Genomic DNA, 27,887 nt, shown 5'->3' with positions numbered 1-27,887 from the left:
CTCTGAGATCTGAGGCTAGGTAATTAGAATAGGCAGGCTAGCAAGTGAGACCCTAATTTCATCTCTCCATCTCTGCAGCACTGGGATTACCAGGGAGTAAAACACCTAGCTTTTTACCTGGGTTCTGGGCAAAATAAGCCTTTAATTGAATTGTGCTCCCAGCCCTTCCAAATATTCCTAAATACTTGTTGTGCAGTAGATCATTTATACGTCACATAGGCCTGGAGGTTGACAACTGTTTTCCTTGATCCATGGACGAGAATATCTTCTGTATAGATCATCTTACGAAACATTGCTTATTTCACACTAGACACAGTGGTATCCTAGGAATATATATTGCATTAAGAGTATGCATTAACTTCTAGAGCATTCATTATGCCCATTACATAGAAAATGGGATTAATCTTGGTTTTATCATCATCAGGTGGGTCCTGGATAGTTTCTTCATCTCAAGTAACGATTACTCTGAGACAAATATTCACTGCAGTTTATTCATGTTACCCCGTGAAAGCACAAAAGCACACAAAAGTTATTAGTAAAATATGCATAATTCAGCTACTTAAAGGGTAATATGATTTTGAGGACTTAGACAACTTATTATATTGAGTGATAAAAATGTCAGTTTAGAATAATAAAGGGATAATAAAGGAGTAAAAGGTAAATGGTTATCCGAAAGGGAAAAAGAAAGAAGCTATTACTGTCATTGAGTTGGTTAATACTATGGCAAGAAGAAAAGAATGAAAGTCTGTAAGAGGGAAGCTGTGAGAGAATCAGAGTGCTAAGCAGGAGCATGAAACATTGCAGCTCAAATAAAACTAAACTGAGCAATTAGACTGGAGGCATAGCTTCATGAAAAAGAATCTTAATATAGCACCAAAGAGCCACGCTATAATTATTCTTCTGATTGGCACTAGCCAAAACTTCCCATTTCAGTTTCCAGTCAATCAAAAGAAAAAGTGAGATAAAATTTGTGATGAGTGTCTTAAATTACTGAAATTTTGGGTTTGCACTGCCCATACTATAAAGAAAATGTTAGAGTAATAAAACATACTCTTCGTAGCACTGTCATGAGAAAGTCAAATATGAAACATGAGGGAATGGAATGATCTAGGGGTGGGGAGAGGGATGGAGTGAGAAAGCAATGAAATTATTTCTAATTGTGTGTTTCTTATGTTGGAAAGTGTATGTTAATAAGTTTGCATCTTGAGTTCATTTTTAAATGCTAGTTGCTTATTTTCTTGAGTTGTGATATTTATGTAGCCTTAATTATATTTTGTTCTGTATATGCTTTGTGAAACTTTTTATATTTAGTAACCTGTCTTCTAAATTAAAAAATGGGGTGATTTGAAGGGAAATTATTTCAAATTTTGATACAGTTTAAATTGAATTTTAAAGAATTCTTTCTCCTCCTAAAATATATTACTTATAACATTTTTGCTTATAAAATAAGATTTTTTATGATTAATTCTGTAACTCTAGCATGTTTACTGTTTATTTGAGAACAGTGATCAGTTTTGAATTTTTCCTTCTCTAGTGTGAGGTAGCGTTGATATCACTTAATATTCATTTTGTTGAAGAAAAAATCTTTTTCTGTTGCTTTGTGTTTATTGACTGTGTAAATTGATCACCTAGGTTTCTATTTGCTACTGATCTTTCCCATTAGCTTCCATTGATCTGTGCTTACAGTACCTCATTTATAATACATGACTATGATTTCTGTCATTTTAGAATGTCTTAGCAACTTCAATAACTTTGCTTTTCTGCATTAAGCTTGCTTTGATTAATCTGTGTTATATACATTTCCATATGACGTCATCCTCTCAGTATCTACAAAAATAACCTAAAAAATTTATTAGAATATTTTTGCACTATGTGTCAATTTTAGACCATGACAACCTAGTAACATGGAGGAATCTTAGACACAAACTTCAGCATTTTGTCATATATATGCCTTCCTCCCATAATTCTAAGTTGCTTTCCATAGTTTCCAGCATGGAGGATTTTATATGTGGTTTTATAAGTTCACTTATTATTTGTTGGCACTGATATTAATTGAGTGAATTTTAACAATGCTATTTGCCAAGTGCCATCTGCCACTATGTGAAAAAATGCATTGAGTTTTATACACTAAAATTTCCATGTCTATTGTTCACTAAAATTTATTGGTTCTGTATTTCTAGTTTGACAAGCATTTACAACAAATAATTATGCCATCTAAGAATAGAAAACATTTTTCCTTTTCTATGGGAAGTTTACGTTAGTTCTTTCCAAATTGTTGAAGCTTGCTCTCGTCTTGGCTTATTGAGAGCTGTGCATGATCAATGCAGGTTGAATTCTGAGAAAAGCTTTTTCTCTGTATTTCTTTAAATGGTCCTGTGATGATTTTTTATCTTCTATTGCTAATTATTCCATTAAATTTCAAACAAAACAACCTGCTCTTTATGGTGTCTTCTTGTTATCATATATTTCTAATTAGATATGTTAATAGTTTGCTAAAAATTTTGAATTTACAGAAAATGTTCGTAGTTTTCTTTCAAAGTATTTGTCTTTATTGAAATTAGGATACTACTGACAATGGTTATTAGAAATAAAAGGGGGCTATCACTTTAAAGAGGGGAATGGAAGAGATTTGAGAGAAGGTAGTTGGTAGGAGTTACAGGATAGAAAGGGAGATGCTGATGGGTGAAAGGGATATAATTCTATCTCAGTTAAGCACGTAAACAAATAAATGTAAGGACCAATTATTGTAAAAGAAAATAGTTAAATAAAACATAAAATGTAAGATTCCTGTTGAACCATTCAGAAAATGTGTCATTTCAGGTTTACCATTTGTTGATTTTTTTTCCACTCTCATTGCATGGTGTGTCCTTTCCATGGTTCACCCTCCAGCATTTATATCATCAGCTAGTGACTGTCATGAGTAAACTCTATATTATAGTTTTTGCTTTGAAAATGTTTTGCTGTGATTTACTCCCTTGGACTGTAATGTTAAAGCTATATCTGTGGTGATCTGTGGGTGGCTCATGCTTAAGGCAGGATACTCAAGCCTCAGCTACGAGGTGATGCTAGTTTGCCAGACCCCATCGCTGTCACCCAAGACCTGTACTGAGTGTGTGTATATCATTAACGGTATCTTCTGAATTTCTCTTTGAAGTGTGTCTTTCTTACTCTCTGATAGCCCACCATGATCAGTGCCAGCTACTTTCCTTAGGCTTTGTAGTGTTCCGGTGAGTGGGAGTCTGCCAGGGCCAGGGCCATTACTATGACTGCAGCTCCCCCTGGTATAAAGGGGTGTATTTTGTTTTGGCAAATCATTTGACTCTCTATTACAAACAAAGTGTTTTGTTAAGAGACCAATGTGATTTTGTATTTTGTGATTTTGTGGTTTGATGTTTGTGGGAGGAATATATAGTTACAGATTACTGTTGTATAGAGAGGAGATGGAAGGAAAAATAGACATTTGATCATAGCAGTTATGATACACTTTCCTGTTTATATCCCTATTATTTCCATCACTTACAGAATATTTGCCAGTTGTTTGTTGATTTATTTTTAATCTCTTCTTCCATATTTTGGCTCAGTCTTTTTGTTCTTTAAGCATACCAAGGATTTCTACCTCAATCTCTTGTACCAGGTGTTTTTGTCTTCAATTATGAAATGATCTTCTGCTTCATCTTTGAAATTCTTAGAGGCTGCTCCTTGTAATACTTCATCTTTGTCTCACCAAGCTGCAGCCGTTTATTTTTTATTCTCATTTTCTTTTACAGTAAAATACTCGATTTCATAGCACTTTCCTAGTCATTTAAGCTTAAGACCAATGGTAAACAGATGTAGCGTTTAATAATTTTTCTCCACCACTGAATCCCCAGTGAAGAAAAAAATAGTACATATTTAAGAAGGTCTATAAAATCATACAAATAATGAATCTGAATTCTAGATCAGGCTGACAGGCAGGATATCTCAAAGACTGAAATTTTTTTGCAAGCTGACCATTCACAGTGGAAACGAAGAGATTTTCAATAAGCAGTGTCCAAGACAAATCCCAGAAAGCACATTCTTTATCCCTGAACACTCCTATAGAGAGCACATGATTGCTACTGTAGTATAAGAAGAGATTAAAGTTGGAAATTCATATTATATGAAATGAGAAGTGTCAGGTTGATGATTCATGACTATAATTTCTACACCTGAGTAGCTGAATTGAGAGAACCCCAAGTTCACAGCCAGCTTGGGCTACATAATAAGATATGATCTCAAGAATAAAATAAGGCTGTACCCCCAGATAAAGAATTATGGTCAATTAATGACTGCTAAGAGAGAAAGACTTCGTTTGTTCCAGGAACAAGTTCCAAGCCCCCAAAAGTCAACCTCAACCACAGATACATATAAGCAACACTAAATTAACTTAGGATATGGTTACATACATGTAACACTAACAATTAAGGAACAAGAGACCAAAAGCATAATAAACAAGTAAAACAAGACAACAACAAGATAAGCAAGGAGGAGAACTAATTTAGATTTCTTTTAGAAATGACCACTCATCAATAAATGATAGACACCCTTTCTCGAATCATTCAAGTGTTATCTTTGTTACAAAATCGACTTGAATTCTAAATTATAGGAAATACATAGTTCTATAACTCTCCTTGCCATGTTATGTGTGTATGCATTTTGTCTGCAGTAAGATTCAAGCTTATGGGACAATATTTTTGTCTTATGCAACCTTACATCCCAAGTCATGAATAGAGTACCTGGCATAGAGCAGACATTCAATATGTATTTGTCACCAAATTACCAGCCACAGTTGAAATCCTAGAAAAGATGCATTGTTTTCATATAAAAATGATAAATTAAACCATGTCTTGCTAAGCATTTTGCTTGTTTTATTTGGGGGGAAAACAGCATTGTATTAACTGGAGTGTCAACCAATACGTGGCGCTGCTGAACAGCAAGGTTGCACCAGTTACTCTTCTATTGGTTTGATAAAACTCAAGGACTCTTACAGAAGAAATACTTTATTTGGGGTTACGAGTCCAGAGGGATTAGAGTTCAAGATGATGGAACAGAGACACAATGGACAGACATGGAAGTTAACAACTTACATCTTGAACTGCAAGCAAAGAGCAAAAAGAGTTAATTGGAAATGATATCTTTAAATCTCAAAGTTGAACACGAATGACATATATCTTCCAATGAGGCCACATCCCCTGAGGTTCTGTGTAATCAGGGGTTCTATTGCTGTGAAGAGACACTAAGACTACCACAATTCCTGTAAAAGAAAACATTTAACTGAACATGTCTTGCAGTTTAGAGGCTTAGTCCATTGTCATAGTGGGAAGTATGGCAGCAAGCAGTCAGACATGGTGCTGGAGAAGCAGCTGAGAGTTCTACATCTGGATTGGCAGGCAGACACTGGTGCTGACTTGAGTTTTTGAAATGTCAAAGTCTATGTCTAATGACACACTTCCTCTGACAAGGCCACATCTACTCCAACAAAACCACATATCCTAATACTTCCAAACAATGTCACTCCTTATGAATCTATTGGGACCATTTTCATTCAAACCACCACAGACTCTGCAAACAGTCTTGGGCCCAGTACTTAAAAACTAAAGAATATGGGTGATATGCTATTCAACTCACCATGAAAAGTTCTAGGCAAAATTTTATGGAACATACAAAATGTTCAGCCCTCCACAGTTTTTCTTGTAAAGAAAATATGAGTCATGTATGATGGTTCAAGTCTATGATTCCTGAAATTAGGACCTAAGATAGCAAGTTTGCCAATCTTTTGAGACTATCCTGGGCTAAATAGTAAGCCTCTTTCTAAAAGCAAAAAAATGAACATTATGGCTTTATATTTAATTCACTGCTTGCCACTTATTCTTAAGTCTGCTTTAAGGGTTTTAAAAACATGGCTGATCTTAATGATACACAGCACCAGTGAAATTTTAGTATGCAAATCCTTTTTTATATGATCAAAATAGGCAGAATTATATTGGCCATTTTATGAAATACCCATTCAAATTGTCATTAGAGACATGCAATGCAACTGTTAAAATCTATTCACTAACAAGAAAACCAAAATGTCCATAAGCTAGTAAATTATTGAGCAGAAAATCAAACATTTTTTTTCTGGTAGTAGATCAATATCAACATGTAAAATACCTGACAAAGATTACAACAACTTCAGTTTTAGGCTATCTGACAATATTTAGATGTAAATATATGGTTGGTAGTCTTTTCATAGTTGGATTATATATCTTATTAACTGTATGTCAAGTAACATATAGTTAACAAAATGGAATAAAATAAAACTGTATATCATGTAAAATAAAATACTACAAATTCATTACATCATCTGAGGTCACTTATGCTCTATGAGTCACTGTGTAAGTTGCTAATGAGGAATTAGAATTTGTATTGAGCTTTTGCAAGCAGCGGTATGCAGGCTATACAATTCCACACTTCTGGGTACAGTGGTATGAAATTATCACCAAAGATAAATTCAGGCCACATGTTTATGGCTATGTGAAGGTCATATTGTATATTCTTTCAGTTATTATGGAGCTTATAGTTTATTCCTGGAATTTATGCAGCATCTACATACCAGCATATTTAATGACCATTTCTTGTTAATGTGCTGAGTAAACAGCTAATGCTATCTATATTAACACTGCTAAAGCTTGTCTGATAAACGTCATTTCCTAAATACTGCTATCGTTTAAATCAGAGCAGCAAATGCACAATTAACCTGAACAGGAGAAAAGTACCCACTCAGCACCTTAGAATGGATCTAGTTGAGTTATGACTCATCTAATTTTGCAAAGTCGCCATAAAAATGAGCTTTCCAGTTTGCAGAAGTATAACTTGGATTTACAGCAGATGATTAAGATAAGAAAGAAAAATAACTTTTACATTTTATCAGAACAGGAGCATTTTATCCTGGCTATGAATTTTTCCCTCTGTAGATTTCATTCATCAAAGAAATGTCTCCACAAGTTGTCAAGAGCCCAGCTGTTCCCCAGGGACCTCTACATGTGTGACTTACCTTGTGAAAGTTTCTGAAATAAGCTGCCTTTTCATCTGGAAATTTTTCTAGCCTTCTGGGTCCTTTGCTAGAAGCCTTCTTAAAAACCAACCAACATCGTCTGAAAATCTGAAACAAATAAAGGCATCTGATTATCCACCCTTTCCTATAAACTTACTGGCTTTTGAGGTCTTCTCTATTCAACCAATCCATAAGGAACGAGTTTGTAAAACCGCATTTACTTCATAGAATAGCTTCTTTAAAGAAGTGTGTGACTCATAGAAACTACAGCACATCTTAAAAACAAAATGTATCATGTAAAATTCAGTGCATTAATCAGCTTATTTTAATCATTTTTAAGTAATCACTTAGTTGCCAGTACTGCATGCATAATGGAAATTCTTTATTTCATATCCCACTGCAGTGTGAATTTATTCGGGTTAAGTGAAACAGATACATACTGCTAGTTTTCTAACTTTGAATAAAAAATAATATTTATAATTGTCTTACACAGCTTCAGGATTATCAACAAATGGTCATGACATAATTTAGAAAATAGTAAGAAATACAGTTTTATATTGGGCCCATACAACTCTCTTGCTTTACAGTTTTATATTTACTAGAATATGCTAAATATTTATTATGTAAAATGATATCTTTCAAATAATATGTGTACATCTTTCTGAACCTGTAGTTTTAGCTTTTAAAATACCGTTAATTATATGAGCTCACTTTATTATTTTTGGACAATGTTCTTATTTTATAGAAATAATCAACACTAATCTTTTAGGTTGCTTTCTGATTTTTACTGTATAATATTACACGATCTCCGTAGGTATGTTGAAAAGAAAAGTAAAATGTATTTTTTTCCAAAAATGTATTTTGTCCAAAGCAATTCAACTTTCTTGGTAATTTGAAATGGACACAACTTTTTAATGTCTAAATTTAGCATATTTTAATTCATGAAGAAATATTCTTCAGTAGCATGAAGAGAGATTTCATCAAAGGTAATTTTAGAATCTTAGTCACTGTGTTTCTATTCTGTCTTTATTTAAAGTACACATTTGCCACAATCCTTTTTCTGCTAGTAGAAGACATGAGTGTAATTCTTTCAAATTATTTCCATGAACATTTTTCTTACTCACTGAAAGACAGCATTTTCCATGTTAAAAGGCATTCTCAGAACAATCACAAATGAATTTTCCACTAAGAGCAAAATAAGTAAAATAACCATCTGAACACTCACTCCCTCTGCGCCTGCTCTCTTTCTTAGATTTTTTACTATAGCTTTGAAAAATACATCAGCAATGGTGTTGAGCTCTAAGTATACAATAACACGTCTGCCCATCTCTGGGATTAGCTATATCTTCCTTATCAAAGGGCTAATAGCTGCATACCTGTAAATGAGGAACTGGTCAATTTCTTTAGAATGATTGGTTTGCTTTGATACATGGCGTTTAGCACGTGGCACTGAATTTCTTTGTTGAACCTTTACCGATTCCCACTTCCAAAATTATATTAATGATTACAATATGGAATCAACATATGATTTGCGTAGCTCCGATTAATGAATTTCAGTCATTTTTATCCAATTCATTTCTCTTTCTCATCTTTTTCGTTTTTCTGCTGAAATCTTTCTTCCCAGCAAACTCCTTTCTATTTGCACGTCTTGTATCGCATGTGGACTCCTTAAGCTTAATTAGTTTCTTTCCACAGCATGGGAGGGAAATTATTTACTGGAGCAAGGGCAAATTACCAATGGTTGTAGCAATCAAAAAATGACACCCTTTCCCTCAGAACCATACACTGCTAGTAGTCCTTCAGAAAGGGGTAGAACATCTTGAGTCTCTCCCCTAATCATGACAAAATGTATGAAAAAATGTTAATATATAAAAAAAGACAAAAGACTGTGGAAAATTGGTAAAGCTTTTATATTTTTATCACAGCTCTTTTATTTATTCATCACCCAACTTCAGCGTTACTTAGTGCTCAGAAGAGTAATGCTTGGAATTGAGGGGGAATTTAACAAGATGGGCCAAAGTTTCAGTGTACAGAAAATTCTCCACAAGGTGTTGCCCTTCTTTCAGGTTACTTTATCTTACTGATAGGTGCTATTTGCTACAAATAGCAAAGCTGTACATGATAACATTTCTTTTTACTATAGGAGTTCTGGTTCCAACATACTGCTGTGGGAAATCTTTCTGTATAAGGGCTGCTTTTATTGGTTAATGAATAAAGCTGTTTTAGCCAGCAGCTTAGCAGAATAGGGCAAGGCAGGAATTCCAAGCAGAAAGAGGAGGAGTGAGTAGTCAGAGTCAAGGAGAATATGTGGAGCCACCACAGGAGACAGACACAGAAGACAGATGCAAGACAGAACCTTACCAGTAGGTAGGTCACAACCATGTGGTAATACACAGGTTAAAAGAAATGGAATACTTTAAGATATAAGTTATAGCTAGCAATACACTTAAGCCTGGCCAAACAGTATTGCAAATAATATAGTTTTGTGTGATTACTTCAGGTCTTGAAAACCTGGAATGAATAACCAGTCTCCATCTACAGATGGTCCCCAACATGTACAGCTAAATCCACATAAAACCGAGAGAGCTACAAAATGAATTCTAGACAAAAAGAACAGACTTTAGTGCAATTTCTTGGAAGTCACATTTTTTTTTTCAGATGGGCTGTCTTTGCTAGAAGTGAGCAGGGGTGTCATGGCTCCTTTAAGAGAGATCTTCCTGATTCAGCATTAGCAGCAAAAAATTGCATAGACGTGGCTTCCTGGTTCGCCAGCAAAAACAGCTCTGAACCTTTTGGGAGGTCTGGCTACGGAGCAATTGAATGGAGTTTGTGGGCCCGGGGGCTTGTATGCCCACTCAGGTTTAAGAGGAAAGTAGCTGAAACCATGCTCACCCCACTCCTGCTTGGCAGGCATTGGGATCTGGTCCGCTAGGAGTGAATTGGCAGGAGAGCATGGCAAATTCTTACAGATGTAAAGGTCTCACATGATTCTGATAATCAATTAAATTAATGAATCTGACTAATCAAATATATATTAGTATATCTGATCAAAGTGTTAAAATGTTTCATTGAATACAAATATTTGCCAATATTAATATATCATGATGTTTCTAATATATTGAGCAGTATACATGTGCATGCTTATATTTAGGTCATTTTATTGCTCACACCTTGGTAGTCATCATGATAGCAAATGAATCCTTAAAATATTCATAGAAATCCATATATATGTAGGCATTTCAATGTTCATTTTGTATTACTATAGTTACTTTAATTTAATAATTGAGCTAAATATGAGCCAGAAAGCATGCATTGTTATTGCAGAACAAGTGATACCAAATAAGATGATAGATCTACCTATTTAAATAGCATCCTTTCCTTCAGCTGTTATAACATTAACAGATCAAATGACTACAGACATATAAGAAAAAGGAAAATGACTGCTGGGAGCTAGAAAATCACTGCTATGAGAAAATATATATGTAAAAAAAGGTTTATCTAAAATGAAAGGTGAAAATCTTTTGAGGAAATGAAATAAAACCCCATGATTGAACTAGCACCTAAATGTTTTTGCCCATGAGGATAAGCAGTTGGTGTGGGAGGTCCTTCTGTCTGTGTGTTGTTTTTACTGGTTAATGAATATAAAAAACTGCCTTGGCCTGATAGGGTAGAACTTAAGTAGGTGGGGAAAACTGGACTGAAAGCTAGGGGAAAGAGGCAGGGAGAGACACCATGGATTCTCAGCCTGAGAAAAACACCAGTTGGAATCTTTTTCTGCTAAGCCACTGCCACGTGGCGATGTACAAATTAATAGAAACGGGTTAAATTAATATAAGAGCCAATAACAAGCTAAAAATAATAGGCCAAGCAGTGTTTTAATTAATACAATTCTGTGTGATTATTTCGGTTCTGGGTGGCCAGAACGAAGGAGCAACCCTCTGCAACAAGCAGTAATGAATGACCAATGAGCCTTATTTATTCATTTATTTGGAAATTGGGGGCAGGTGTTCTATTCTAATTTGATAATTCTTGCATCTCAAGAGCATAAATAATTGCAACTATTTTGGTTTGGGCTGTTTAAGGACAAAATTTATTTCTTGAAGAAAGTCTTCTTGACAAGTATCTGTCTGTTAGCAGGTGACATTTTTGCAGGTTACATCTTTGTTTAGGGAATTCTGCACCCTCTATCTTGGAATAAGAACTGAGAATTTCACCTCTTTCAGACACCCATTCTAAATAAGTAGGTTGCCTTAGCAACCTAGCTATAAGGTGACCTCAGGGCCCTGTTGCTGCCAGAATTCTAGAAGTCCCACGGATATCAGCTGGCCCATTCTATGGTTTCCAATGTGTTAGTTGGATGGGCAGCTTGCCATGATTACATACCCATTCCATCTGATGAAAAATTTTTGCCACATGGCATTTTTTCCTTTTAGCACTTTCTCCATTTCAAGGTGATTTTATACAAAGCTTTCCTTCCCAGTTAAGACTTACCAGGAAGAAGTCGATAGCATATTTCTTGGCTTCAGATCATAGCTGTAATTATGCTATTTAGCAAATACTCATTCACAAATTTAATATATTCAATGTCAGATTTAATAGATCTATTCTATCACAAGCCATTGACCTAATGAACCTTGTACATCAAAATAGGATATCAGTACTTGGAAGAATTTTTGATTATAGGAATTGTCAACGTTGATGGTTGTTGTGATATTTCATTTGTATTTTAATAAATAAAGCATGTCTGAAGATTAAAGAGTAAAACAGTCCTACAGACCAGGCAGTGGTGACACACACCTTTAATCCCAGTTGAAATGCTAGTTTGCCATAGGAATCAGGTGGTAGTGGCGCAGGCCTTTAATCCCAGCCCTAGAGAGGAATTTAAGATAGGAGGAGACAGCTCTCAGGCACAGTCTCATTCTGAGATTCCTGGAGGCAGGACTGCCATTTCAGACTGAGGTAGTAATTAATAAGAGCCAGTAACTGCTTGTTTTGCTTTTCAGGTTGAACCCCAATATCGTTCTCTGAGTTTTTATTAATCATGCTACAGACAGCTTGCCACGATAAAGAAAGTCATAGAATATATTTCTCTAGGGATTCAATATATATACAATGGTACATTTGAGTTTTCTCCTGAAAGCAAGATTCCTTCTTCCTCCACATGTACACACACATACACATAAAAGTACACATAAATTACACATTGATATATAAGATTCATTTATCCAAAACTGTATTTGATGAAAATAAAAAACAAATATGTAAAGCCTACTCTGAAATAGGTATGACAAGATTATGCTATGTGTAACTTCCACCAGCTAGTAGAGGATCTTTGTCGTACCAGAGAGGACCATTTGGTGTGTGTGTGAGAGCAACCATTAGAAAGAAACATGTCTAATTACCTGGTGGATTAGATATATTATGGTTAATATGAAAGCAACGCATGCTATTGATTCAGACTTAAATGTTGTTAAGCTTGTTTTAATATAAGAAATCCACTTATTTATCCATCCATTCATTGATATATTCCTTCAGTAAATCTTGAACGATTTCATGGATATAGTAATAAAAAAACCCTATTCACAATAAAAACCAAATATATCTTCTTATAGAAAGAATTCTTGCACTGTTGAATGTATCCTTAATTATATATCAGGCAGGTGGTAGTTGATAAATAAATGCATTTGTGAGTAGCTAAGCACTGTGGAAATAATTATAGCACAGAGATGTGTTTTGAATACCAGACCTAGTATGTCACCCTCCCTCTCAAGGACATTTTTTTCCAACATTAGATCAAGTAGAAGAATGTGTGATGCATACATCTGGGTACAGGAGGCCTCTGGGTGAGACCATTGAGATTCAAATGTGTTCATGGGTTAAAAATAAGAAAATTAAAATGGACTAATGTCAATTGGGGGGGGCTCTTAAATTAGAACTGTGGCATCTCAGGCATGTCCACAATTAAGCTTTTACTTGAGATGTCTGGGTGTTCACCTTATAAATTGTGATAAGAACTACAGCCACCTCTTGTGATTCTGTCTGATCCTTTCCTAACAAGAGGTTTGAGCTTTTCTCTAACCATCACAATATTAGCAAATAAAAACTGTCACCTACCGCCGCTCTTCAGCTTAAGCCATAAAACAGATGCCACTCAATAGGATCCCTTATGTAATAGGAAGGTGGCTTGAATTAAGTTTCCCAGATTTAAATTCTAATGTCTCCAAATAAATTTAATCCTTCTTCATTCTAAGATAGATAGTTTGTATCTTGCCTGAGGATTGGAATTTTTCTAACTGCTTCAAGAACTAAAAGAGACACAAAGAGTGAACAGGGAATCAGAGTAAGGGAGAAAGAATTTGCAGTTGTGGGGTTTGTCTCCTGCTCCTGTGTGATGTCATTAGAAGCTCTGACCAGAAGAGGGTGTCAGATTCCCTGGAGCTAGAGTCACAGGCATAGGGACTGCACAGTATGGCTACTAAAAGCTAGATTCAAGTCCTCTGAAAGAGAAGTAAGCATTCTTAGCCAGTGAGCCAAGTCTCGGGATTGCCTCCCAATGTCTCTTTTAAAAGCATGTTACTCTTCTTTTCCTAAATGATGTCACTCAGTTTCAGTCATAGTAGTCAGGTGAATTCATGACACAAATATTAAAATCTTTGTAAATGAAACTTTAGAAAGTGCAGGTATTAATAGGTTTGACGCTGACCTCACACACATTAGTTAAACAAGGTGCTAAAATATAATAAGAATAGAAGAGAAGGAATTGAATTAACTGAATATTTATTTTTATCTCAGGAATGAATGTTCTAAGAAATGAACAGGAAGTCACTGAAAAGGCCTTTGTCATATGTCTGAATGCAACGTGAACTTTTCTAGAAGAACTTTAACAGTTTCAAAAGACTATCCAATTCAAGGAAAAGCGGGATACTCGAACTGCCACTGATAAAAAGGAACTTAACATGTGTCTAGGGGGATTAAGATTTTACTAAATTCTTAAAACTTAAGAAAATCTGAAGTAGAAGGGAAAGAAGACAGCTCACCCCTAACAAAAGAAAATAAAAAGATACTAGGCTATGGCAGGGACAGTGAGCTGCTCTTTCTACTGGAGTCTATATTAATGAGTCTGGAAGATGCATAGTTATGGAAAATCTTGTAATGTCTCTAGATAAACCACATAGACATTAACAATTCTACTGTTTTTTGTACATAAGAGAAAAATATATGTATCTTTTACAACATTTGTGATAGCATTACTCATAAAGGTCGCAAGTGCAGGCACTATGATTTATGTACACAACTGAGCAATTGACACCTTTGAAAGTATGTGAACTATTGCTACACAGACAAATCTCAAAATCATCACTTTAATGAAATCTCAGTAAAAGATGATGTTTGAAGCTCCATATATCTGCATAAATCCCCCTGGCTGCCTAAGCCAAGCTGTACTGTGTAATCTATATTTAGAAGTAGAGAGTACCAAGAACTCTTCTTATTTCCATCATAATTACCACAGTGACTGATTCATTGAGAGGTGCAGGTGTGAGAGGAAGGTCCGTGCTGGAGTTCCTTCTTCATCATTAAAAACAGATATGAAGGCACATATGTCAATTTTCATTTAGATGTCTTTATGTAGTTTATGCCATTTTATTAGATTGTTTTAATTTGATTAGAGTCTATGTATGTTCTCTCTCTCTCTCTCTCTCTCTCTCTCTCTCTCTCTCTCTCTCTCTCTCCTCATGTGTGTGTGTTTGTATAGTATAGTAGGTTTATGCACACAACAAAGACAGAACAGGACCCTGGGTGTCTTCTATCACTCTCTACTTATTACTTGAGACAAGTGTTTCACTGAACTGAAGCCCTATCATTTCCCCATCTTAATTGGATAGTAAGCACTTGGGATTCACCTGTTTCTTCCCCTAATACTCAGGTTACATGCCTGAGTTTTTTGTGGGTCCTGTGTATTAAAACTCAGGTTCTCATCCTTGCTGAACAAGTATTTTTACCCACTGAACTATCCCCAAGGCCTTATGATTATTTTTAAAAGTGTTCAAGTTTACAAAAATGTCAGGGGACACATTTTACTTTTTTTCCTTTTGTGGTTCCTATTTCCAAGTAGAAAATAAGGAAAGATAACAGATAGAGACAGAGGAACCAATCCTTCTAGTATTTTCAGGAACAGATGGCAGCAATGGATAAGTGTGCTAAAAAGGTGTTAGGATCAACCATTAATTAGGCTGAACACAGCAAGAAAACAGACAGACAGAACACAACTTCTGGCTAAGACTCAGGCGTCCCAGAAGTAGTTATGTCTAATGCTATCAAGTTTCTAAAAAAGTCTTGGCAGCTTTGGTTTATCTGTTAAAAATCAGTTAATAAAGACTGGCTACGCCCTGGTGCCTCTGAAGGGGGACAAGGCAGGACTCTAAGGAGAACTTTAAAAAAAAAAAACCTGCTCACCAGTGGCTGAAACCCTGTTGAAGGCTTCACATAGGACCATATAGTCTATGCACTTGTAAGCATAGGAGTAGAACTTACCTATTAACTCCAATAGTTTGTCAAAGAATGTCAACGCCAGTGGTGTTACCCAAGCTCTCATGCTCCACTGTGTCTCTCTGCGTTCAAAGTCTGTGTTTTGGGCCCATCTCTGTAGTGGAACATGTTTGCATCTGTATTGTCTTTGAACTGAGAGATAGCTGATACATCATGACCTTTAGAAGTGAATGATGAACATACAGAAATGAAGACATAATTTACATTTCACTATTCCTGTGTAATATCGCAGCCATTTTCAGTTTTGTTTTGTTTTGTTTTTTCTTTCGTGTGTTCCAGTATGTGGATGGTGTGTATTCATGAGTGTGCATGTGGTTAGCACTTGTCTCTGGAAACACGTATGGAAACCAGATGTTACTTCAGGCCTCCTTCTACAGTCCTCCATCTTTGATTTGAGAGAGGATCTCTCCTTGAAACTGAAGCTAGGTTGGATAGCCAGTGACTACTCAGAATGGGGCTTCAGCACAGGAGTAGTCTTCAGGCATACTGTTCCACCCGCTTTTACATGAGTGCCGAGGATCTGAACTCAGGTCTTCACATTTGCACAGCAAGCATTTTCTTAGCGAGCCATCTTCTCAGCTCCAGCCACACTCATTCTTGAAGGTGTACTGTGATGAAACTTACACATTTGACTTTGTTTTTCAGTTAATGTTTCATTACTTTCCAGCTGAATTTGAGAGCAAAAGGAGGCCACCCCCCCCCTTTTTTTTCTTGCTTGTAACAACAGAAGTTTTAAAAATGCATCAAGATAAGTTAACCCCTTCCATGCAGAATGTGTCTCAGAATTATCAGGTCTCCCTAAATACCCCAGGCTATTTCTTCATCCCCTGCTGGGGTCACAGTGTAGTTGTAATACCATAGAAGGCATTGGGAGTACCAGGGCTTGAATTTTTCTGTCATGTGATATAAGAAGGACAATCATGAAGTTCAGGTCAACTGCTTAAGAGAAAGTAGAGAAATAATCTATGTGAAAAGCTTGAAATTTTTAAAAAGTATCAATTATCTAAAGTTCAATGAAATGTTTTTTATTAATTAAAAATATGTTGTGATGAACACTTACTTGTGCTGATATTTTGAACTCATAAGTTAAAATTTCTAACTTGATGTCCTCTGTTTCTTAAAATGAAGCATTATAAGAAGAAGCAAATTGAAGAGTATTACAAATTATTTAAGACCCACACTTTTCTCTATGCATATGGCCTTTGGTGGACATACATTTTTTTTTGTAATCTATTCAGTCTACAAACTTCTCTTGAGTATCTGATGCTTATTGGATTCTTCTCCAATGATGTTGTAATCAATGAATCAAGATAGCCTTTGCTGGAGAGGCTGTGGAGGAAGGGGTACCCTCATCCATTGCTGGTGGGAATGCAATCTTGTGCAACCACTGTGGAAGTCAGTGTTTCGGTTTCTCAGGAAATTCGGGATCAACCCACCCCTGGACCCAGCAATACCACTCTTGGGAATTTACCCAAGAGATGCTCTATCACATGTCAAAAGCATTTGTTCAACTATGTTCATAGCAGTATTATTTGTAATAGCCAGAACCTGGAAACAACCTAGATGCCCTTCAATGGAAGAATGGATGAAGAAAGTATGGAATATATACACACTAGAGTACTACGCTGCGGTAAAAAACAATGACTTCTCGAATTTTGCATGCAAATGGATGGAAATAGAAAACACTATCCTGAGTGAGGTATCCCAGACCCAAAAAGAAGAACATGGGATGTACTCACTCATAATTGGTTTCTAGCCATAAATAGGGGTCACAGAATCTACAATTGGCGAACCTAAAGAAGCTAAGTAAGAAGGTGAACACAAGGAAAAACATATCGTTATCCTCTTGGATAAGGGAAGTAGACAAAATTGCCGGGGAGAAAAGTGGGATCTTGGGGGTGGGGTGGGAAGGGGGTAAGGGGAGATGGGGAGAGAAAAGGTAGAAGGGAAGGAGGGGGGACTTGGGGAAATAGGAGGATCGGGATAAAGGAAGGTTGGATAGGGGAGCACGGAACCACAATTCTTAGTTAAGGGATCCACTTTAGGGTGGGCAGGAGAATTGACCCTAGAGGGGCTCCCAGGTGTCCAAGCCGAGGTCCCCAGTTAGTTCCTTGGGCAGCTGAGGATAGGGAACCTGAAATGACCCCATCCTAGCGCAATACTGACGAATATCTTGCATATCATCTTAGAACTTTCATCTGGCGATGGATGGAGATAGAGACAGAGACCCACACTGGAGCACTGGACTGAGCTCCCAAGGTCCCAATGAGGAGCAGAAGGAGGGAGAACATGAGCAAAGAAGTCGGGACCACGAGGGGTGCACCCACCCACTGAGACAGTGGAGCTGATCTACTGGGAGCTCACCAAGGCCAGCTGGACTATTACCCAAAAAAGCATGGGATATTTCCATCCATTTGTATGCAAAATTCATGAAGTCCTTGTTTTTTATTGCTGAGTAGTACTCTAATATGTATAAATTCCATACTTTCTTCATCCATTCTTCCATTGAAGGGCATCTAGGTTGTTTCCAGGTTCTGGCTATCACAAACAATGCTGCTATGAACATTGTAGAGCATATACTTTTGTTGTATGATAAGGCCTCTCTTGGGTATATTCCCAAGAGTGGTATTGCTGGGTCCAGGGGTAAGTTGATCCCGAATTTCCTGAGAAACCGCCATACTGCCTTCCAAAGTGGTTGCACAAGTTTGCATTCCCACCAGCAATGGATGAGTGTACCCCTATCCTGAGTGAGGTAAGCCAGACCCAAAAAGAGGAACATGGGATGTACTCACTCATATTTGGTTTCTAGCCATAAACCAAGGACATTGAGCTTATAATTAGTGATCCTAGAGAAGCTAAATAAGGAGAACCCAAAGAAAAACATATAGGCATCCTCCTGAATATTAACCTTCAGCAAGCGATGAAAGGAGACAGAGACCTAAATTGGAGCACAGGACTGAAATCTCAAGGTCCAAATCAGGAGCAGAAAGAGAGAGAGCACGAGCATGGAACTCAGGACCGCGAGGGGTGCACCCACACATTGAGACAATGGGGATGTTCTATTGGGAACTCACCAAGGCCAGCTGGCCTGGGTCTGAAAAAGCCTGGGATAAAACCGGACTCTCTGAACATAGCGGACAATGAGGACTACTGAGAACTCAAGAACAATGGCAATGGGTTTCTGATCCTACTGCACGCACTGGCTTTGTGGGAGCCTAGGCAGTTTGGATGCTCAACTTACTAGACCTGGATGGAGGTGGGGGTTCCTTGGACTTCCCACAGGACAGGGAACCCTGATTGCCTTTCGGGCTGGGGGGGGGGAGACTTAATTGGGGGAGGGGGAGGGAAATGGGAGGCGGTGGCGGGGAAGAGACAGAAATCTTTAATAAATAAATAAATTTAATAAAAAAAAAAAAAAAAAAAAAGCATGGGATAAAACTGAACTCTCTGATCATGACGAACAATGAGGGCTGATGAGACGCCAAGGACAATGGCACGCAGTTTTGATCCAACGCAATGTGCTGGCTTGGTGGGAGCCTAGCCAGTTTGGATGTTCACCTTCCTAGATATGGACGGAGGGGGGAGGACCTAGGACTTACCACAGGGCAGGGAACCCTGACTGCTCTTTGGACTGGAGAGGGAGGGGGAGTGGAGTGGGGGGAAGGGGAGAGGGGTGGGAGGAGGGGGGAAGAGTGGGAGGAGGGGGAGAAGAGTGGGAGGAGGGGGAGGGAAAGGGGAGGCTGGGAAGAGGTGGAAATTTGATTTTTTTTCTTTATTCTTCTTTTATCAATAAAAAAAAAAAAGAAAATGTGAGTACTTATGACTCCTGACTGCATGAAGGTTCTCACCCAGTAACTGCACAGGAAGCATAAAAATATGAATAGACTACGGGATAGTAGAGAATGATGAGTAAAAAGAAAGTTAACAGAAAAGGGAAAATGGAAACCCCAGAGGGAGTAATGAGAGTCACACTATGATGTATGGAACACATCTCTAGCTGGTCTGGAACCACTGTGTAGCCCAGGTTGGCTACAAATGGCCTCAAACTCAAAGTGATCTGTCTGCCTCTGCAATCCTAGGAATAGTATTAGACTTACCAAATAAATATCTGGCAGTTACAACTTATTCATGTAACAAAATTTAGTCTTTATGCTTGGTCCATATATATACTGGTATAATATTCTTCTCATGGCAAAATATAATTTTTGTATTAAATATTTGTACAAGGTATCTATGAGTTAGAATTTATGAGTATGAATTGTTATCATCTCTATAAAAGAAAAAACAAACACAGGTAATATTTAATATATAGCAGTTACTTAGTATATTAATATATTTAATATATTCTATTAAAAATTTGAGATATGTATTTACATAGTTCATATTTATATTTCCCAGAATCTAAAGCCCCTTTTAGACCATGATAATAAATTTTCATAATGTTTTAAGCTACTACAAATATATAAAAATCCCTAAGTAGGTTTCTGTTTAATATAGTCATGAGACAATGACATTCTCATATGCAGAAAATATTTCCCTTTAATCCTGTGTGTCAGTTTCTTAATGCCTTCAAGGAAAGTGATTATTTTTAATTATTTTATTTTTTGAGAGGCAATAAGATGAAACTTGAATAAATAGTCTACATGAAGATTTCAATGTATTTTAGAAATTATTATCAAAATTAAGAAGAAACACTCTTAATAAATTTAGTAAAAAAAAACTACAAATATACCTTTGTCTGTAAAGAATTTAATCTTCATCTCATAGCCTAATGGGTTTCCTCAGAAGAAAAATTTTGGTATTTTTGTCTTGTATATATTTATTCTCTCCCTAAGCATGATTTTTATTTCTCACATCTAACTGAAAACATCAGTATTTTCTCTTCTGTTTATAAGGCAGTAAATCATGTAAGGATACTGATCAAATTATTTAATGATTACAAGACATCTATTGAAAATGGAATTTTTATAACCTATTTATTGCAAAACAATTATGTTTGAGACATTAAAATTGGTGTTATTTGAATCTTAAGTGCACCCTTCTAACTTATGTATCAAAGGCACCAGGGTGGAGAGGTAGGAAGTCATTGTACCATTAAGCAAGTAACTGGAGGTTATATATCTCAAGGATGCATTTAGTTCTCTTATTTTTCTATTCTTTCTGTATTTCCACGTTGTGATGAGATGAGCATGCTTGCTTCATCATAGGCCACTTCAGAAGTTCTGCCTTATCCAGTCACGGAGACTTTGTAAAGAAATCTCTAAGTATAGGATCCAAACTGAGTATTTCTTGCTTCTTGTTGTCAGGGGGGAAAAAACTAAGTAATACAAATAATCATTTTTTTCAAAGTTTGTAGTTCTTGTAAAATTTCCCCTTGGGCTTCCACATTAGAGCCCATTTCTGAGTGCCATGATGAAACAAAAACAAAAACTATCTGAATTTTATGTAGTATTTTAATAGTTTTGTAAGTACTTAATTTTCTCAAGAATATTCATTATTTAATCTCCTTAGAGGAAGCTTTTGTAGTTCAGTCACTAACATATACATAGCTTAATTGCAGAATTTTGATAGAATAGAAAATATAGCTCCATCAATTTACCAATACATACTATTTAGTGATTTGACTAAACTACAAATGTTATATAAAATAAATGCTTTGGTATGTGACTAAGTTTAATAAAACTGCTGAAAAATGCTGTCACAAAACAGCACTAAGTAAGATATAATGTTTGCCATTTGCACGTATATAAAGTTATTTATTCTAACTATATCAAGATTGTGTATTGTCTTCAGAATTTTTTTAAAGAAACACACTCACATTGTTCTATGCAGTAGACTAATATATTACAACCTGTACTATTGTGTGTTGAATAAGAAAGCTAAGATTCCTGTGTATGAGTGGAGTATTGAATTCACGTAAGTGAATCCTTTCTTGATTCACTTAAGAAATCTTAAAGTACTTAAAACATGCATTGAGGAAAATAAGACTTACATTATTTTTCAAATTTTTAACCAAAGCATCTTTCTTTTTAATTTTCATCATGATTAATTTATCCCAATAGTACTATTATAAAATAAAATATAAGATAACCAGGCTTTTTTGGCTTTAGGAAAGAAGTAGACACTGGTACCAGTACTGACTGTAAGAAATTTCCTGTAGACAGTAACAGCATCTGAAAATATTGGAAAATTTTGTTATCTCATAATAAAAATAATGTTCCTTGAGAACAAAATTTCAGAAAGGTAAGAGAGATAGAAATTGAAAAATTAATATGCCATTAAGGAAATAAATTATAATTTTTATTTCTTGTCTAAAACATTTATAAAATTTTAAAGCAATTGTCTGCCAATATACTCAAAACACATTGTGACATCATGCAATGATCATAATAAAATCAATATTTAGTGCATATTAATAATACATGGAAAAACTGGATCTAATTCTTGTGATTGCTGTGTTCTGGACTATTTCTGGGTATGGACAATGGCATTTATTTCTTAGATTCAAAAGCTAAAATGAAAGTATAACAATTTATTCAAGTAAAAACATTCTTTAGTAGTCTGCACAAACTATAATTGATCTAAGATGTAATCCTTGGACAATAAGGAGGAACACTTGTCTATTGGAGGTATCAGTTTCCCTGAAATAGCCTCAGATAAAAATATTGAGCAAGAACCCACTCATTTAAAAACTGCAGGATAAATTAGAATATTAACTACCCTTCAGATAATTGACATCCAAAAGATACAGATACAATGTCTGTTTGTAAGTTAAGCACTTATGTTTTCTAAATGTAATAAACAAGCAAATAATACTGGATCAATAACTAGGAAAAAGTTGGTTGAACAGTGTATGAAAATTGCAGAATTTTTGACTACACAACTCAGTATTTTGATCTGTTATGGTTTTCTGTAATGGACTCCATCTGTTGCAAAGAGACGTTTCTTTGATGAGGAGTGAAAACTAGATTTATTTTCATTATAAGGACAAATATTTAGAAATGTAGCTAGGGATAAAACTGGTTTAGTAAAGTGGTAGTGGATTCTCCTAGTAATGTCAGAATATACATCTATTGCGTATCAACAATATGGATGCCTTAATTTGTCCTGAACAAAGGCAACTATAGACATGCTAAAGAGGACACCTGTGGGATGGGGTGGAGCTGGGAGCCCAGGAGGCCTGAACCCTACACAAAGAACTGCAGGCAGCAAAGGAAAGCCGAAATGGGCTAAATGGGCTTCCCAGGGAAGGGCACACCAATGTTATTCATTACCAAATTGTATGTATGTATGGATGTGTGTGTGTGTGTGTGTGTGTGTGTGTGTGTGTGTGTGTGTATGAAAACATACACAAAGGAAGCATTATACAGACTTAGTAGATTGTAATTAGGACTATATGTGTACACACATATGCATGTAGCAATAATTTGTTTAAAAAAACAGCAATGATTTAAAAGAGAGTAAGGAAGTTTCTGTGAGAAGATTTGGAGAAAAGAAAAAGAAGGAAGAAAATCCACAACTTTATGATAATTTCAAAAAAGAAATAAAAAAATCCAAGAATTTACAGAGGGAATCACAGTCTGTAATTTCCTGACACACATTCCGGCACCATGTAGGAGCAAGAGTGCTTTATTCTGTAAATACAAGATTAATAAATAGTGTATGTCTAATTTGCAAGGACTTCTTAATAAAAACCGCCTTTAAACATGACTATTTCCACAGGAAGTATTGTTACTAGAAATTTCTGATTGTAGGGTGGTTTTCCTCTAATAAATTTCATGCATTTTAGTAAATATCCAAATGTTTCTAAGAAAGAAATCACCAATTATAGTTTAAGTTAGCTTTAGAATTTCAAAAGACATTAACTCTTCCTTACGATAAATTTTAAAATAAACCTGGTGGTAGTGGCACACACCTTTAATCCCAGCACTTGCAAAGACAGAAACAGGTGAATCTCTTTGAATTCAAGGCCAGCCTGGTCTACAAGAGCTAGTTCCAGGGCAGGCTACAAAGCTACAGAGAAACCCTCTCTTGAAAAACAAACAAAAAAAGAACAAAAACAAAAGCAAAATAAATAAACTGAAGCCTAAACTTCTTAGATGAAATGTAGTAGTTAATATTACTCACAAAGTGAAATTTTAAACCTAGTTCTAGTGAGCTATTGCTTACTGATGCTTACTGAAATAACTCTGTTTGACTTCTAACATTCATTCACAGTTCAAGGTTTATCTGCTTGGGTTCAGCTAGCCGGAGAGTGTGTGCAGACAAAGCACACACAGGTCTGTGATGGGTCATTGTGCCTACTTACAAGTAGGGCATGGCTCACAGCCTGCTGGCACAATGAAAAAAAAATGCAGTGGCTCTTTTATAAAATGCAAACCACAAATAATCTCCAATTGAGAATTTCTAGTAACACTAAGGAAGGCACGGACAATTGAAAAATCTAGGTCAAAGGTAACTATAAAGAGGGGATGCTTTCAATGAAATATATACTAAAGTTTTAATGAACTGTGGTTACAAAGTAATTATCAGTGCTTCAGGATATAGAAATCCAATTGCATTGATGTGATTATTACACATTTTGTAATTACCATGTTAAACTCATAAATAGCTATAATTATTATACGAAAACTACATTGATGTTCTTTTTGTAAAAAAAAATAAAGATGCTTAAAAGCAAGGTAAGACGTCCACTTGATAAGTCACCTATAATCCCAGAAAGTTTGAAAGAAGAGAATCACAATAAGTTCAAGGCAAGCCTGGGATACTTATTGATTTCCATTCCAGCCTGGGCTACAGAGTTAAGAGTCTATCTAAAGAAAAAAATTTTTAAAAAGGCTAAAACTGCCCTTTCTTTGGGTTGCAAAATATTAAAAATTGTTTTTAAAATATTTACACATGTAAATGCAGCTTTACCTAGTATCGTAATATACTAGCATAAGCTATGATCTTACAAGTATAAACATTTACGCCACAGATTAAAGAGTTATTTTCCTCTAAAAGTTTAAGAATATTTTTATGACCATTGTGCTTTTAGTTAATCTGAGAATGGACACAGATGGGATTAGGATGAGAAGAGTCCAACTGTCCATTTCTGTGTATGTCTATTTCTACACTTGTGTAAAGTATGCACATGCATCAACTTTGCTTTATAAATTCAATATGTGTATTAATATAAATAATATCCACATGTATATATAAAAACATAATTTTTCTTAATTACATAGCTAGAAAGATAAAAACAAACATTTCTCTTTTACTCTCTCTGATTCAACTAGACTCCTTTCCCTTTATATTAATGATGAAACCAAAGATGATCCCAAGGTTCTATCTACTGGTAATTTTTTAGGCATCTAACGATTAAAAATATATAAATTCCACTGAATAAATGGAGTTCTTCTGCATTTTTTTTTTTTTTTTGGTTTTTCGAGACAGGGTTTCTCTGTGGTTTTGGAGCCTGTCCTGGAACTAGCTTGGTAGACCAGGCTGGTCTCGAACTCACAGAGATCCGCCTGCCTCTGCCTCCCAAGTGCTGGGATTAAAGGCGTGCGCCACCAGTTCTTCTGCATTTTTAAGTCAGGTCATTAATGAGATGCTGTGAGAGAACACGCACATGGTTTAGAGGCACAGCCAGAAATGAAATGTCTCCCTCCAGGAGCAAGTTTTGGGTCATAACTCGACATTGTCATCGTTATCATCCTGGGATGTAGAGCTCCTGCTGTCATTCCCTCAAGTGGGAGCAGACTTTAAAAACAATCACAGTACTGTGGGCAAACTTCACATTATACCTTTCAACACCTGCTTTGAAATAGTTCAGATTGATGTGATGAAGGGAAAAGCCCTTTCTCTAAATTTAACCCCCATCTTCCATTATCCTGTTCTAGGTTTCAGTTTTATAAAAATCAGACTATGATGACATCATGTGAACTTAAACTTTTTGAAACTCAGCTGTAGAGACAGAGCTCAGAGCTTGGACCTCCCACCAATGAGCCAGCTGGTTTTTACTTTGTGGACTAGTAGAGGCCATGTTCCTACCAAGATGCAGGTCTTGAAGAATCAAATCCTATGTTAAGATTTGGTCCAAGAAATACATTTTTTTTTCAGATATCCATTGTATACAAAACTTCTGAAATTCTTAGCCAACCCTTTCCATTCACCTTTGTGAACATTTACTTTCTTGTGGCTCTCCATTGTTAACTTTTTAATGTTTAAATAGTTCCTATACTTTTGGGGTTTTTGGCATCTTCTTAGGTTTGGTCTTCCTCATTGCCTCTTACATCCTGCTTGTGATTTCACACATGGAACATTTATTAAGGAATCAAACATTCATGAATAATAAAATGTCACTTCATGAGGCAGTAGAAGCTTCTGCTTTTAATATTAATCAAATTCTTACTTGGTAATTGTGAAATAAAAATACAAAGCATTTCAAAGTCTATGTATTCCCTCATTGCTTTAATAACAGTATTTTTTTTATTTTGTAGTTCCGTATCCAGTAATAAGGTCATGGATTTATGTATAAGTAGCAATGTTCAAGGCGGTCACTTAGGGTTTTGTCAGATCACAGCTTCTCAATTAAATGTCTATCATGGACTTTATAGGGTACACTGACTTATTGTAAGATATACTACTCTATGGAATAATCAGAAAACATGTGAGTGTGTGTGTGTGTGTGTACTACATAAGTTGGATATACAAAAAATATTTCATCTAAGTATAAAATGTATAACCTGCTTGATTATTAGAGTCAAAGGGATTAATTTAGATGAGGAAATTAATTATACCTTGGTAAGCTTTTATGATGTTTATGATAGAATGTTCTGTACGACTCTAGATATCCAACAAGTAACATTTAATTTACCTCATAACTCTAATCTTATCTAAACTTTTCAGAGAGTATGAAACTATACTATTAACACCCAGGAGAGGTCTCAGAACCTACTGTCAAGTCTAACAACTGAAGTTCAATCTTAGCTAGGGGAGAATTTATTTTAGCAGTTTTTCTCTGATGTCCCCAAGAAAACCACAGCATTGCATTCACACACATAAGCATAAACAAATACATATATACAAATGAAAATAAATTAAAATACAATAGAAATCTAAAATAAAATATTATATATTAATAACTGGCTTGTCCATAATCAAGAATGATATGAATTAGTAAGTGAAATGTTTCACATATGAATTTTTTCTTTATGAGTAATATTTTTTGTGTGAATGGTCTCATCTCAGGTTTCTGAGATTTTTCCAAGTAAATATAAAATAAGAATGGGCTCCCAGTGTTGCTTCACAAAGGAATATAGCATTTACACATAAGACAAAGTATCAACTTAAAACCACATATTGGGTAGAATGCCCAATTCAGGATAAGGTCAGATTTCCTGTGGTTGAAGACAGAAGGATCCAGGAGGTAGGTTGTCAAAGGTCAGCCAGAAGAATAATTAAATAAAAGCTCAGGGACAGGTTTAGAGGCATCCTGAATTTTAACTGCCCAACTCTTGCCCTGCACTTTGACTACCTGGCAGGAACTAAAACATTCTGTAATTAAAATATAGAGAGCTCAATGGAAAATCAAAGCTCAGAAACAGAAAGAAAAATGAATAAAGGTAAGAAAGAGCATTGTGCTCTGCTACTGCTAGACCACGGGAGTAGAAGCCACATTTTTTTCTTTGAGACAGCTATATGCTCATGTACCTTAAAGAAAGCCTGCCCAGGCCTACAGGTACAACAGGAGCCTTAGAGTAGAAAAGCACAAAAGACGCTGTTTCACACAGAAAGCTGAGTTTCTACATCAATATTTATACCACTTTTAAGTAAATCTTTTTATTTATACTACTTATAAGTAAACTAAAATTTATATATAATTGCTGCTTATATTGTTCATTTATTTATTATATTTTAATGAAGTTCTATTTATATTTCAAATATATTTGTATGCTGAAGAAAGAAAATGGAATATATCAATAAATAAGTGAAATGAAAAATTAGTGGCTTCAGAGAACTTTATTTTCTTTTATCGAAAATAGATTCTTTTCTCATGCAATATATCTCATTATGGTTTCATCTTCCTCTACTCCTCCTAGCTCCTCCCCTCGGGATCCACTCCCTTTCTGACTCTCATTAGGAAAAAAAAAAGGCTTCTAAGAGTCAACAGGAAAATAAAACAAAATATAGTATAAGATAAAACAAAAACCATCATATTGAAATTGGACAAGGAAAACCAACAGTAGGAAAGAGCCTGAAGAGAAGACAAAAGAATCAGAGTCACTAGTTACACGTGAGA

The 27,887-nt window shown here is 35.6% G+C and overlaps 1 protein-coding gene across 1 annotated transcript in view; it reads right to left on the bottom strand.

Moving 5' to 3' along the window:
• Dok6 (docking protein 6) overlaps nucleotides 1–27,887 on the bottom strand; it is a 306,256-nt gene that overhangs the window by 186,092 nt on the left and 92,277 nt on the right. Inside the window, exon 2 of the mRNA XM_075968101.1 lies at nucleotides 7,055–7,162. Within this exon, the coding sequence (XP_075824216.1) occupies nucleotides 7,055–7,162 (108 nt within the window). The remainder of the gene's footprint in view (nucleotides 1–7,054; nucleotides 7,163–27,887) is intronic.

Source organism: Microtus pennsylvanicus, chromosome 4, assembly GCF_037038515.1.
Source record: "Microtus pennsylvanicus isolate mMicPen1 chromosome 4, mMicPen1.hap1, whole genome shotgun sequence".
In the NCBI taxonomy this organism is placed as follows: domain Eukaryota; kingdom Metazoa; phylum Chordata; class Mammalia; order Rodentia; family Cricetidae; genus Microtus; species Microtus pennsylvanicus.
The sequence above is the reverse complement of the archived record's forward strand: the minus strand, read 5'-3'. Positions and strand labels throughout refer to the sequence as shown.